This window comes from Momordica charantia, assembly GCF_013281855.1.
Source record: "Momordica charantia cultivar OHB3-1 chromosome 5 unlocalized genomic scaffold, Mcharantia_2.0 BLBB01000005.1, whole genome shotgun sequence".
NCBI lineage: Eukaryota > Viridiplantae > Streptophyta > Magnoliopsida > Cucurbitales > Cucurbitaceae > Momordica > Momordica charantia.
In genome coordinates this window covers 12,124,209-12,139,066 of record NW_028275163.1, presented here as the reverse complement: position 1 = coordinate 12,139,066, position 14,858 = coordinate 12,124,209, and the positions used below count along the sequence as shown (strand labels likewise).

General features: G+C 36.4%; 1 protein-coding gene across 2 annotated transcripts in view; it reads left to right on the top strand.

Annotated features, from left to right (window-relative positions):
- The window catches only part of LOC111022602 (uncharacterized), a 30,022-nt gene extending 15,573 nt beyond the window's left edge, over window positions 1-14,449 (top strand). For both annotated transcript variants that reach the window (XM_088123758.1, XM_088123757.1), the window contains exons 8-13: window positions 79-226; window positions 352-435; window positions 4,305-4,420; window positions 5,475-5,533; window positions 5,750-5,840; window positions 13,953-14,449. In XM_088123758.1, the coding sequence (XP_087979884.1) occupies window positions 79-226; window positions 352-435; window positions 4,305-4,420; window positions 5,475-5,533; window positions 5,750-5,840; window positions 13,953-14,180 (726 nt within the window). In that variant the 3' untranslated portion in view covers window positions 14,181-14,449. The remainder of the gene's footprint in view (window positions 1-78; window positions 227-351; window positions 436-4,304; window positions 4,421-5,474; window positions 5,534-5,749; window positions 5,841-13,952) is intronic.
- Window positions 14,450-14,858: the final 409 nt, after the last annotated feature.

The following is a 14,858-nucleotide window of genomic DNA, read 5'->3' as shown; positions in this document are numbered from 1 at the left end:
TGTTTTTTGTATGGCTCTTGTATGTTATTTTATTTGTTCTCAATGAAAACTTGGTTTTTATTATAAAATAATGCTTAGTGGGTAAGGTGGCATCCCAGAGGACATCTGGTTTTGGCTGGTTCTGAGGATTCCTCCGTTTGGATGTGGAATGCTGATAGAGGTGTCTATCTTAATATATTTTCTGGTCACGGTGCTAGTGTTACCTGCGGTGATTTTACCCCTGATGGTATTTAACTAATCTCCACCTTGTTTTTTTTTTTTGTTACTCTATGTGACGATCAATTACCAGATTTTATGATATGCACATTTTTAAATATTTTTTTTTTTCAAATGACCATGATGTTATTCAAGGTAAAATGATTTGCACGGGTTCTGATGATGCAACGATGAGGATATGGAATCCAAGAAGTGGTGAGAATATTCACGTTATGAGAGGTACGTTTGAAACTTGAGTTTATGATCCATTTAAAAATTTTTCCTCATTAGTTATGAACTTGTTAAAATTTCAAACTCATAAGGAATTAAAATTGAAATCCTTGCCCTGATTTTTTTAGAAATTGATTGGTCAATCTTCTGTGTATATTTTACTTTAATCAATATATTTATTTATAAGTTTTTTTTTAATAAGAAAAACTTTTTTCTAAGTATACTTTTTGGGAAGTGCAATTTCCATTGGACAGATGTTAATGTATTGGTTAGGAAGTATTGAGAATTTAATTTTCCATCCTTGTCTTTTTGTGAAAGTTTGATGAGGTCGTATTCCTCATCTACCTCTGAATATGAGCTAGTCTTGGACAATTGGGACTTGCTAGAACGGTACGAGATTAGGGATATAGGAAAAGAGTGATCGTTTAAGACTTGCTTGATCTTGAAAGTGAATCCTTTTAATATTTTAAAAGAAAAGTGTTAGGATTCCAAATACAAGAACCTAGCTAGAAAACTATATTGCAACATCAAAGAGAAATTAAAATATCATTACCCTTTCGAGAGGGCTATCTCTCTCCCAAGAACCATGCTAAGTTCTTCACCAAAATACTATTTCCAAAGATGCTCTCCTTTTCCCTTACTACCCTTATTTATATCCATTTTACCCCTAACTAATTACCATACTACCCCTTCATACTAACAAATTTATATTCCCCTATACCCCTAATAGGGCTCTCACAATACCCCGCCCTTCAAAGACACCTTGTCCCGGTGTGCATACACAAAAACAATTTTTTTTTTTAAAGAAGAAAATATCCACCCAGAAACTGCTTCAAATGGAAAGTAAAAGAAAAATCCTAGCTGGCACGCAGTGGTGTGTGACAAACGATGGCGGTGGTGGCGTGACGAACTTCGGTGGGTGATGGTGTACACCAGCGGCATACGGCGGACGGCGGCTGTGGTAGACGGTGATGGCTGAGGATTGACGACAATGGTGGATGCCCAAGTCGCGGTCGGCGACGAACACTGTGAAGGTGGACGACGGCATCATGTTGGGGTTAAGATGGAATTTCCCAATGATGGGTACTAGGGTTTCTCCCATCTCATGGGTAGGGATATGCCATTTCGGGTCAAGTTTTGGGTTTGGATTTTAAACAAATCTTGACCCGGTCCGAATCCCAAACCTATCTTGCCCAACCTCCTTTTCTGAATCAAAATAGGCCACACCAAAGTCATTTAATTTCAGTCCTCTCAGCCCAATTCTCGCTTCCAGCCCAAGGTCAAACTTTTCCACAGAACCTTCTTCCTTGCTCTTCACGTGACTCACATGGTTAGGGTTCCTTCTTCCTTCTTTCTCTTGCGACCCTTCTTCTCCTTGAAGCTCCATGGTTGCCTCTTCACAGAACTTCCATCGGCGCCTCCTCTTGAGCTTCTTCTCCGACCATACTTGCTTTCGTTGGCGATGACTTCCATTTATCTTATGTCTCTTTCTCCTTTTGTTTTCGTTGTTACTTTCAACTCTTTCCCAACGATTATTAAAACTCCTCCCCTCCGAGTATTCGATTCTCGCCACGGAACCATCCAAGGTCGACCTCCCTTGGGAATTCCAGCCTCAATCGCAACATTCATCAGCTCAACTCGCCCGATCTTCGAATTTCGTCGGAGTCTAATTTCTACTTCATCCCTCTTTTCAAACTTTTGTGATCGGTTTTGCTTTCTTCTTCTCCTCCCCAGCTTCTTTTCGCTCAGTTGCGGATAATTTTTATCATTCGTTCTCGATGAATCCCTGCATGCTGACCTTTTCATACCTCGGTTGATTTTCCATCAAGCTCCAGTCCACGTTCTTGGGTATGATCGCCGTCTTCCAGCAACTCTTCACCCCTGCTTCTGACAATCCAATAACTTCAAGACCGGTTTCTTCACAATTGGTCCTTCCGTCTTTGTATCTCTTTTTCCCTCCCAAACGGTCTTGTTGTGCACTCCGTAAGCAAATCTCGCATTTCTTTGAGTTGTCGTTGCAATTCTTTGAAAGGATTATCCTCTTCTACCGCCCATCTCCTTAGCTTCTGCAATACTAATGTTGATACAATTCCCATGGTTAGGATGAACTTGCTCTGATACCAACTTGTTCGGATCCTAAATACAAGAACCTAACTAGAAAAATATATTGTAATATAAAAGAGAAATTACAATATCAATAGCCTTTCGAGAGGGCTATCTCTCTCCCAAGAACCATGCTAAGTTCCTCACCAAAATACTATTCCCAAAGATGCCCTCCTTCTCCCTAACGACCCTTATTTATATCCATCTTACCCTTGGCTAATAACCATACTACCCCTTCATACTATCAAACTAATATTCCCCTATATCCTTAATATGGCTCTCACAAAATGATACTCCCAAAGTAGATAGGAAAGCTAGTAATCTGATAGGAATGACCCTTACGGTAATAAAGGGATATTATTAGGGTAATCTGATACCACTGATAGAACCTCCAAATATATTGAAGGATAAAAGATAAACGAACTACAATAGCTACCAAGTATTAGAGGTACTTGGACCCTGCCCCCTTGAGATATCACTCAAGCTTAAAACGTACTCACTAATTGGATAATATATTAATATCCCTAATAATATCCCTTTATTACCCTAAGGGTCATTCCTATCATAATCTAACCATTTTTTTTTTGTTCTTTGAAATCGTTTTGGGTTTAAAGATTAATAGAGAAAAGAGCTTAGTTATTGATGTTCTTTGAAACCCCTCGAAGGTGTCTCAGTAAGCCTTACTAGTGGGTGCCATCATCGGTAACCTTCCTTCTTCCTGCCTTAGCCTTGTTTTGGGTTACTGTCCCAAGAGTCTATCCTTGTGGAAACCCCAAAGAGTGGGATCCGTCTTTACTTCTTATGGCCATTAGTAATGGTGTGGAGAAAGCTTTTGAGAGATTTTATTTGGGAAGGTGTCCAGGAGGGTGGGATTACATTTAATTAGGTGAGAGGTGGTTTCAAGGCCAATTGACATTTGGGGCCTGGATGTTGGGAATCGAAGCTTTGCTATGAAGCCTTGTTGGCCAAATGTTATGGCATTTCCTGTTGGAACTGAACACCCTGTGGGATAGGATTATTGCACGTATGGTACCGTTCTTTTGAATGGGCTATAGTTTGTGGGTCTGAATGCATACATCTCGCGATCTTTCATTTTTCTTAAGCTTAAGTTGGATTTTTATTTTAAATAAAGGTAAATAGGAAAGCTCTGGAGAGCCTTTGGAGTTCAAGGGATGTAGGTAGACTTAACTTGAAAGATGACAGATATTTTAAAATATAATAGATAACCAATTCAATATTAAAAGAAAAAATTTATAACTTTGTCACTTTAAGCAAACATAACAAAATTGATCAATACAAACTAGTATATTAAAATACAAAAATGAAAATATCAAATATTTCTATAATAACAATTTGAACCATGTGTGGCACACATAGTTGGGCCATCCTTTCAAGAGAGAAAAGGCGCTCATTTGGAAACACATCCTTCGAGCTTTTTTTTGGGACTTTTTAGTTTTTATAAGTAAAGAAACCATAGACTCTACACAAAAATTGAACGCCCATTCGATAGACTCTGACAATATCATATTTCTTGCTATATCTTGGTGTAAAGCATCTCCACTATTTTACTCATATAGCATAGATTCTCTTTTGACCAATCGGAGAAGTTTCATGTAACTCCTTTGGTATTTGGGATATACCCACTATTTTGTAATTTCACTCATCAATGAAATTGTTTCTTAACAAAAAAGAAAAAAAATCTATGTGTGGTGCACATGTTAATTTACTATTACTTTCAAGTGGTGGTGATTTTATCTTTTTGTATTATTCTTCAGGTCATCCCTGTCACACAGAAGGATTGACTTCCTTAGCACTCAGTTCCGATTCAACCCTTGCTTTTTCTGGTTCAAAAGATGGTTCTGTTCATATTGTGAATATAGCAACTGGAAAGGTTAATTCTACAATTTTTAGATGATATCTATTTGTCTAACCATATAATTATCTTTCTTGTCTCAGTTAGATTGCATTCGAGTGGACAATTGATGCCACGTGCTAAAGTTTTTTGTTTTCTTGAAAGACTACTAATATGAAATATGGGCACTATCATTGTTTTGTTGAATATGTAATAGATAAACTAGATTTGATGTTACATATATACATAATTGTGTGAGGAGAGCTAAAGTTTGGTTGATGGAGGAAGGTGTAAAGAAAGAGGTTTTTGTGATATGTTATAGGCATGTGGGTTGATCATACCAACATTAATGCACCAGATCTCATAGAGAACTCCACAGCCAAGCCTGCTTCGGCGAGAGTAGTACTAAGTTGGGTGGCTATTTGGAAAATTCTCGTGTTGAACGCCTATAAAATATGTTATAGGCATGCTAGAAACTAGTTGGTCAGTTAATGTAAGAGGCAAAAGGAATTATGTATTATGGTAGCGGGCGAGACCTTGCATCATCTTGGTAGCTTGGAAAATGTATATGAATGGTTAAGTGGAAGAGTTAATATCAAATAAAATGTTAAAACTCTGAATTGTATTTATTTTAAACCTTAACAATGACGAATGTGAAAAGGGGTTCTAAAAATTTTGATATCTAAGGTGGTCAATGCATCAAAAGTCTAGATTGAGAATTTTGACAAATGTTGTGTTATTTTCCGAACTTTTATTTGTTGACAATGATGAATAAGATATTGACAAGTTGAATCTTATATTTGATAGATAACAGTTGTAGCTTAGTTGATCAGCATTAGACTTTAGCAACAAAGTTTAGATTCTTAATTTTAGCAAACGACTTTGGATTGGCCTATGTATTTATCTGCTTGTGGTACACTAAATTTTTGTAGGGTCGGTCAACAGATGTTTGTAGGACTGGTTGAGATATCCATAACTTGGCTTGGATATCCACATTTATAAGAAACAAAATTTTACAGTGGTTTTGACCATGGATGCAGATTTATGATGTTTTCATGTATATTGAAATGAAATCACTTACTGCTTTTGACAGGTGGTAAATTCTCTAGTTTCCCATTCGGATTCAATTGAGTGCATTGGTCTAGCGCCAAGGTATTGTGATTTTCTGCTATGTTGTCATTCACCTCCTTAAGGTAGAGGTTCCAAAAAAAGAAATTATGAAAGCATGTGAATCCGTAAAAGTAATGAATTTGATACATCATGTTGAATTAGTAGGGATGTTCTAATTGCTGCAGAAATGCTTTAGTGTAGACCCTTTTATTTTCTATAGCTTATGAATGTTCTGATTCTTGAAAACTTGCATTTCAGCTCCCCTTGGGCTGCAACTGGAGGAATGGATCAGAAGCTCATCATTTGGGATCTTCGACACTCGTTGCCACGCACTACATGCATGCATGAGGTCTGTTGAGAACTGATTTATGTTTTTAACTCAACTCTAGAATATAATTTAATTTATTGTTGATCTCATTGTAACAATCTGGCTTTTGGACTTATACTGACTATGGGCCTTTACCTTATGCATGTTATTGACATTTAAAAACTAGGGAAGAAGTACTTTAGAAAAAGAAAATTATACTAGCGCAATATAATTTCTAAAATATTCAAAACTTATATGGAATCCATGTAAAAGTAAAATTTAACAAAATCCAAAATTAAAAAAAAATATATTAATAGTAAATAAATAGAAACTTTATTTCAAGTTCTTAAAATAACTCTATCCAAGCATGAACAATATTTAAATGCGAAAAAATAACTCTATCCAAGCATGAACAATATTTAAATGTGAAAAAATAACTCTATCCAAGCATGAACAATATTTAAATGCCAAAAAAAGACCATGCTGACATAGACCCCATGACACACTTTAGCAAATAGTCCTTAGATTGGTGTATCGGAAGTGATTTTAACGTAGTTAGAAGTCCTTCAGAAAATTCGCGAGGGGGTAGAGTTACTAGAAGTATAAGAGACTTTAATGACTTCATAGAGGAGAGCAATTTGGAAGAAGTCCCTTTGAAGAATGGCTCTTTCACATGGTCAGATTTTAAAGAATTTCCAACCGCTTCCAGAATTGACAGATTCTTCCTTGCTCAAAGATGGTTTTAGCATTTTAAAGAGTCAACATTGTACAGACAAACGCGTTTCATTTCGGACCATTACCCTCTTCAGTTGAATTTAGGCCTTCAAAATTGGTGTCCCTCTCCCTTTCGTTTTGAGAACATGTGGCTAGAACACCCTAAATTTATAGAGGAAGTAGAAGGATGGTGGACTTCTTTGCCTTCAAATGGATGGCCAGGATATGCCTTTATGGAAAAGTTGAGAGGTCTGAAGAAGTTTCTTATTCAATGGAACAAATAAGAATTTGGGAATGTGGCTATTTCTAAGAAAAGCATTCTTGACCAGATTGATGAGATTGACAAAGAGGAGGAAAGGGGGTTTTTAAACCCTTCCCGTTCCTCCCTGCGTTTTTCGCTTCAAGTGAACCTTCTGGAGGTAACCTTAAAGGAGCAACAATCGTGGCCCATAATGCAAACTACAGTGGCTTAAGGAGGGTGATGAAAATTCCCATTTTTTCCATAAATGGGTGTCGGCAAAAAGGAACAAAGCTGTCATTCGCTCTCTTGTTCAAATTCTTTCTTCAAATATGGATATTGAAAAGGAAATCCTTGATTTCTTTACAAATCTGTATTCCAAGGCAGAGATTTATTTTTGAAGATTTAGATTGGTCCCCCTAAGTTCCCATTGGCAAGTTTGGCTTGAGTCTTCCTTCTCAGACGAAGAAATTTATAGGGCAGTCAAGAGCTTGGGAAATTTGAAGTCCCCGGGCCCAGATGGAATGACAACAGAGTTCTATAAAAAAGCTTGGAATATTTTGAAGCCTGACTTGCTTGAGGTGTTCCAAGAGTTTTTTAGGAATGGAATCATTAATGCCCGCACTAATGAGACTTATGTATGTTTGATACCGAAGAAACTTCAAGCGAACGGAGTTAGTGACTATCATCCCATAAGTCTGATTTCCTCTTTGTATAAGATTATGTCTAAGGTCTTGCCCAACAGACTCAAAAGGTCCTACCTTCCATCATAGCAGATGCCCAAGCAACCTTTGTGGAAGGAAGGCAGATTTTGGATGCCATTTTAGTTGCGGCTGAGGCGGTGGGTGACCGGCAGTCTTCAAATAAATTAGGTTTTCTTCTCAAACTTGACTACGAGAAAGCTTATGACAAAGTAGATTGGGATTTTATAGATGCAGTTTTTGAGAAAAAAGGCTTTGGGCAGCGTTGGAGAATGTGGATCAGGGGCTAGTCCTCAACAAACTTCTCGATTATTGTTAATGATAGGCCAAGGGACAAAATCAAGTCGACAAGAGGTCTAAGACAAGGAGACCCCCTCTCTCCTTTCTTTTTCACTCTTGTTGGTGACTCTTTTAGCCGTTTGGTCCATCTTTGTTGTGAGAAGCGTATGATAAAGGGCTTTGAGTTGGGGGAAAAGAAGGTTTTGATCTCTCATTTGCAATATGCCGATGACACCATTTTGTTCTGTCCAGATGAGAATGGTTACTTATTTAAATGGTGGATTGTGATAAATTGGTTTTTAAGAGCTTCTGGCCTCTCTTTAAACCTGAACAAGACCTCCCTTATAGGCATAAATGTCAGGGTTGATAGATTAATTCATAAAGCTTCGAGACTGGGTTTTAGAGTGGAAGAACTTCCTTTCTCTTATCTTGGTTTACCTCTTGGGGGTAACTTCAAATCTACGGCCCTTTGGCGGCCAGTGGTTGAGCAGCTGAAACAAAAGCTTGGAAAATGGCAAAAGATTTTTCTCTCCAAAGGAGGAAGATTGACTTTAGCCCAATCGGTTTTGAATAGCATGCCTATTTATTTCTTATCCCTTTTGAAAGCCCCTGTAGGAGTTGCAAAAGAGCTAGACAAGTTGGTTAGAGATTTTTTCTGGAATGGAGGCAGATCTCTTCCCCACAGAAATTTAGTTAATTGGAACACCACTTCTCTGCCTTTGAATAAGGGAGGCTTTGGCATTGGAGCTTTCCACCTTTGGAACAATGCTTTGCTTCTAAAATGGCTTTGGAGGTTTACTCAGGAGGAAGCAACCCTTGGGAGGAGAGTGATAGAAAGTATTTATGGGACAGAACCTCACGGGTGGTTGTCCAAAAAGCCCAAAGGAAGAGCGGTTGGCAAACCTTGGTTTGAAATAGCAAAAAACAGCATTCTTTTCCTCAAGCTCCTTTCTTTCAAAGTTAATCACGGTAATAGAGTTCGCTTCTGGTTGGATAGATGGACAAGGAGTTCCACGCTTGCTCTAGACTTCCCTGATATTTTTGCTTTGTCGCTAAAAAAGGAGGCTACAGTTTAAGATGACCAGCTAGTTTGGGACCTTGGCATAAGAAGGGGCTGCTTGATAGAGAAATTGAAAGTTGGGTTGATCTTATGAGCAGATTGGATACCATTCGGCTGGGAGAGGGAGTTGACAAGGTGGTTTGATCTCTTGATTCTTTCGGAAGTTTTACAGTTAAATCGGCCCTAAAAATCATGTTTGAAGATGCTCCTTCTCTGAACCCGCCCTTAATCTCTCTTTTATGGAAATACTCTATTCCAAAGAAAGTTAAAGTCTTCCTTTGGACCTTAGCAAACAGGGCTGTTAATACATCAAAGAGGCTCCAGAAAAGATGTCCAAACTGGGCTCTTCTCCTTCTCTGTATGTTATGTGTAATCAAAATGAAGAGTCTATGGATCATATTTTCATTCATTGCCAGTTTGCGCAGAACGGGTGGTCTTTTCTGTTCCAAATCTTCGGTATCTCATTTTGTTTGCCCAAGAATATTGATGGTTGGCTTCATGATGTCCTGCGAGGGTGACACCTTAAGAGGAAAGCTAAGATTTTGTGGAATTGTGCCGCTAGAGCTCTTCTATGGATATTTGGGTGGAAAGAAACAACAGAATCTTCGAGGATAAGTCGTCTACTTTTGAAACTTTTTGTAATACGATTTAATTACACTCTTCTTGGTGGTGCTATAGGCATAGAAAATTCTTTTGTAATTGTAGCCTCTAATCGTTACTTCAAGATTTGAGAGCTATCATTCACTAGCTTTTGGGAGGGGGATATCTCTTCCCCTGACCTAGCATTTTTTTTGTAACTATGCTTCTTTTAGGAAAGTGCTTTAATGTTTTTTATAAAAAAAAATAAAAATAAAACTTACATAGTGTGTGGCCAAGCTCATGGCTCTTAGGCCCCGTTACAATCTAGCACCACCATAAAGTTGGTACCTAAGTAAATTTTATGTACACTAATGCTTAAAGTTGGTATCAAGGTCCAAATTAATGGTTTTGTAGACTTGCTTAGTGTGTCACCATGGTCAAGCATGTAAATACTTTGTCATTGCCAAGTATGTTGTATGTTTTTATATATATATTAAAAAATTGGTGTAATATGCATAAATAATAGACATGATTATACTGTATTGTAATGAACAATATGTTTGATGTTTAATGGTTGTGACGTTAGGACTTAGCTGAACTTTGTTGTGATTATTAGATTATGGCTCCACGTAGAAGAGGGTATGTGAGATGGGTGGACTAGGTAGAGATGCAGTTACTAAGACAATAGAGTCAACAATGAATTAACCTAATGGTCAGATAGAGAAAAAATCGGTAAGTCAAATTTCTAGACAGTTAGAGCGTCATTGATGAAGACCTTCCAAACACTTGTTCAAACTGTGGTATCTAACCACATGGCTCAATTGGCTCAAGACCAAGGGGACATGTCACTGGAAGTCAAGTATTTGTGAGATTTTAAGAAGTATGATCTTTGATGGATTATCCTTAGATCTAACGATGGTTGAGACTTGATTGTCGTCTATAGAGAATATCTTTTGTTACATGAGGTGTCCAGAGGAACAGGAGGTGCAGTGTGCAGTCTTCATGTTGAAAGATATACTCTTTTATGGTGGTAGTCCGCAGAGAGGTCTATTGATATTAGTGGAGGTCTGGTCACGTAGTTGCAATTTAAGAAAGTTTTCTTCTCGCAGTATTACCTAGCAATCACCCCGATAAAGAAACAAACAAAATTCTTGAGCCTGAAGCAAGGCAATCGACCTTGGAGGAATATGAGATAGAATTCACAAAATTGTCCCGTTTTGCCCTGAGATAATTGACACAGAGGCCAAAAAGATCGAACGATTTATTATGGATTTGAAGGATGAGATTCAAGGCTTTGTGGTAGCTCTCTCTTCCTCAGATTATCCTACGGCACTTCGAGCAGCTGCATTGATTGACAACTGTTGACAAGTTAGTCTTTTAAGTCCTTTAGGACTAGGATCTTTCTCAGGATAGAAGAGGAAGTTCGGCATAGAAGAGGAAGTTCGGTTAAGTATCTTGTAATCTACAACAGCTTGAGGATAATTTTGTCACGACAAACCAAGCTAAAGTTCAGAGACAACCGCCTAATCGACAACAAAGGCCTAACTATGAAAAATCAGTTTGTAGTACTTGCAAACATTCGGGGCGTTGTTAGTAAGAAACTAGACTATGTTTCTAATGTGGCAAGGAAGAGCACATGGTTGTAGATTGCCACAAAGACATGCCCAAGTTGATGCAAAACAACCCTCTAAGATGAACTAGCGAACGTCAAGTAAGTAGACCTGATAGTAGGACAAACTTCAGTCATTACATGTCATGGAGTGAGGGACGTTGATGCTTTAGTGACAAGTACATGACCAGGTTCAAGAATTCTGCTTGTTTCTTGAATCAAGTTATTATTGGGTAATTAAATTGCAACCATGTGACCATTCTCTACTAACGTCAATAGACCTCTCAGAACACTCTCACCACAAAAGAGCATTGTCTTTCAACATGAAGACTGTACACTACATATTTTGTTCCTCTGGACACTTCATGTAACAGAAGATAGTCTCTATGGACGACAACTAAGCCTCAACCATCGTCAGTTCTAAGGATAGTCCATCAAGAGGGCAAGGATCACACTTTTTAAAATCTCACAAATACTTGGGTTCTAATGACATGCCCGCTCGGTCTTGAGCAAATTGAGCCATTTAGTTAGAGATTGCAGTTTGAATAAGTATTTGGGAAGTTTCCATCATTAAGGACGCTGCAATAGGCTTTGGCTGCCTAGAATTTTGACTCATTAGTGGATTCTCTATCATTAGGTTGATTCATTGTTTAGTGTCTCAAGGACTACACTTTTACCTAGCCACCCCGTTCTGCATGGAGCCATAATCTAATAACTACAACTGACTTCTGCTGAGTCTAATGTCACAATCATTAAGCATAATGTTCATTAGGACAAATCTTTCAAATAATATAAATTAAAAAAGAAATTACAAATTTAATGTAAATTATAAAATAAAATTTAAAAAATGTAAATAAAATAATAAAAATCTGAAATAGGTAAATTTCAAAACTATTAACAAAAGTAGGGTATTGGAGTCAAAGTCAAAAATCGTGTACAATGTATACATTTTACACGTGGAAGGTGAGTGGACTAACTCTACTGAACTCGTGTACATTGTATACGATTTACCAATTTTTGGCAAATCGTGTACCACGTAAATGAGCTCACCCAATTTTTTTTTTTTTTTTTTTTTGTAAAATTTATTAACCATAATAATTTGATGGCTGAATTTGGAAAGTATACAAACTTAAATTTTCCGGTTGAATTTGGTGTCTACGACGAGCGCGCCTCCTCTCAAAGTTAGAAAGGTAAATCGTGTAATGTACACAAGTTCACGCAAAATTTTTTTTTTTTGGTAAAATTTATTAACCATAATAATTTGCTGGCTGAATTTGGAAAGTATGCGAACTTAAATTGCCGGTTGAATTTGGCGCCTACTACGAGCATTCTTTTTTTGATGACATCAAATTCTCACATAAAGAACCCAACTACGGTATATTAGGTTCTACTGCAATGTTGCAATGTTCTGCATTTCACTAACAACAAAATTCTACAAAAATAGAAAAAAAAATCAGCATATAAATTTAAATTAATATCACAATTAATTAATTAAAGAAATGTAATACTCATCGATCACAATGTTGACGCCACATTGTTATATATGTTGGACAAGTGCATTCGAGGAAAAATACAGCAAGTATTATCGAGGAAAAAAAAAGAAAAAAGAAAAGGGGGTGGGGACCTGATGCAGTGAAATCGTGTACATTGTACACGATTTTCGGGACTTGATGCAGCGAAATCGTGTACGATGAACACGATTTAGAGAAATCGTGTACAATGTACACGATTTTTGATCGCCTGCGTGGCTCCAACTGCAGAGTTGGAGCCACGTCACACAAGACTCGCGTCCTGTGTACATTGTACACGATTTAGCTACCCTATTTTTGGAAATATTTTCAAACCTACCTTATTTTTGTTTTTTTTTTACATTATTAAAAAACAAAGCCCATTTTCATTACAATACAAATAATCATGTTCATTACAATACAAATAATCATGTCTATTATTTGGCATGTTACATTTTTTTTTAAATTGTTATAACAAAAGACATACCTGGAGGTGACAGGGTATTTGCATGCTTGACCATGGTGACACCAATTCTTATGATGTAAGCAAGTCAAGTCTACAAAACCATTAAAGTGCCTAAATCTATGAATTACATAAAATTTACTTAGTTATCCATTCCTTGGTAGTACATGGGCAGGTTTCATGCGAGATTCTACCCAAGAGATGATAGTTGCCACCAAATCTGTGGAGTCAAGACCCACCCATCTAGCTACTCAAACTCAGTCTGTGTTCATCTACTTAAAAAAAACCTTTATACATCCCTAAGCACGCATCAGATTCCATGATTAAACTTTCTGTGAAACTTTAAGGGATTCCAAAAGTAGAGCCATTAATTATTTCTTATTTCTGGATAAACCTAAAATAAATCCAAAAGTATTAGGAATTAATACCAATGATCTATGATTTAACTACAAAAATTTAAACAACCAGACTTTAGAATAATTACCAAAAAATTGAAGCTTCAGGCTAAATGAAAAATACCTAAATATGCTCTTGCTTTGAGATCAAACGACTGAAATTTGATGATCAAAGGTTCATTTTTTTTCTTTTAATAAGAATCGACTGCTTCTCTGAGGGAAAGAAAAGAATAAAGAATTTTAATAGAAATAGAAATTTCTTTGCTAATCATGCCAGTCCCTTTTTAATTTCTTTTCTAATTCGTTCCTTTTTTTTCCAATTAATCTTTTCTCTCCATCTGTCTTATTAAAAAATATATATATTTAATACCTTTATTTAATAAAACTTATCTATCTAATCTAATCCTCTAATCCATCAATAAATCCAAGGACTAAATTAAGTAAAACCCTATTAATCAAGAACATTAAAAAATAACTATCTAATTATACAATTTAAACTACTAAAATATCGGTTACGCTCATAATCATTATCTTTTCTTTTTTGGCATTGACTATTTGTTGTTCGGTTTGACTTGTTTAAGCAAAAACAAACTGTCTATTTTTTACAGGATGGAGTAACGTGCTTGACATGGATTGGCACATCAAGATACCTTGCAACTGGATGTGTCGATGGTCGAGTACGAATATGGGATAGTCTCTCTGGAGAATGTGTAAGGACTTTCACTGGGCACTCTGATGCCATCCAATCTCTCTCGATATCTGCCAATCATGAATACCTTGTTTCTGTTGCTCTCGATAATACAGCTCGGGTTTTTGAGATTGCAGAGTATCATTAAGTAGGATCTTCATACTAACTTTCAATGTTACAAGTTGTGATCCCATTGTTGATTCATCCGTAATGACGAGTTTATACCATTTTATGAGTTTGTATTGGTCTGTCAAGTATGTTTAGGTAAAATTTTTGGTCGATGAGGTTTGATAAATTATATAAGGTAGTCTTTTATGTTTTAGAATATGATAGCTTGAAGTTTTGAATGTTAATTAAATGTTGTGTTAGTTTATATTGTTAAAAAGATTTGTGAAAATTTGATTAGATGGTTTTCTATGTTAATGTGGTTATTTTAACTGTTACCAAATATTTTACAGTGGAAAGATTAAAATTAAATAAATTATTCATCAACATAAATTTAATAGAAACACATATAGTTAATGACTAAGAAATTGTCTCAAATTAATTAACGAACGAATTCTAGCTAAATTAAATATTTAAATAAAAAAAAGGTTGTCACCATTTTTGGGTAAATTCAATAATAACAATGTGTTCAAGTAAAAAAAATCCGTAATTTTTTAAAACAAATTATTAATAAAATGAAAATTTGTGAAAAGTAAGGCAAATTATTTATAAAAGTGGAATAATTTTTTGTCAATGTTTAAAACTTGTATTTGTCGGACGAGAGTTACTTGTGTCGAGTGTGAATTGATGTGTAAAATGAGAGCTGAATTAGAATGGTCAA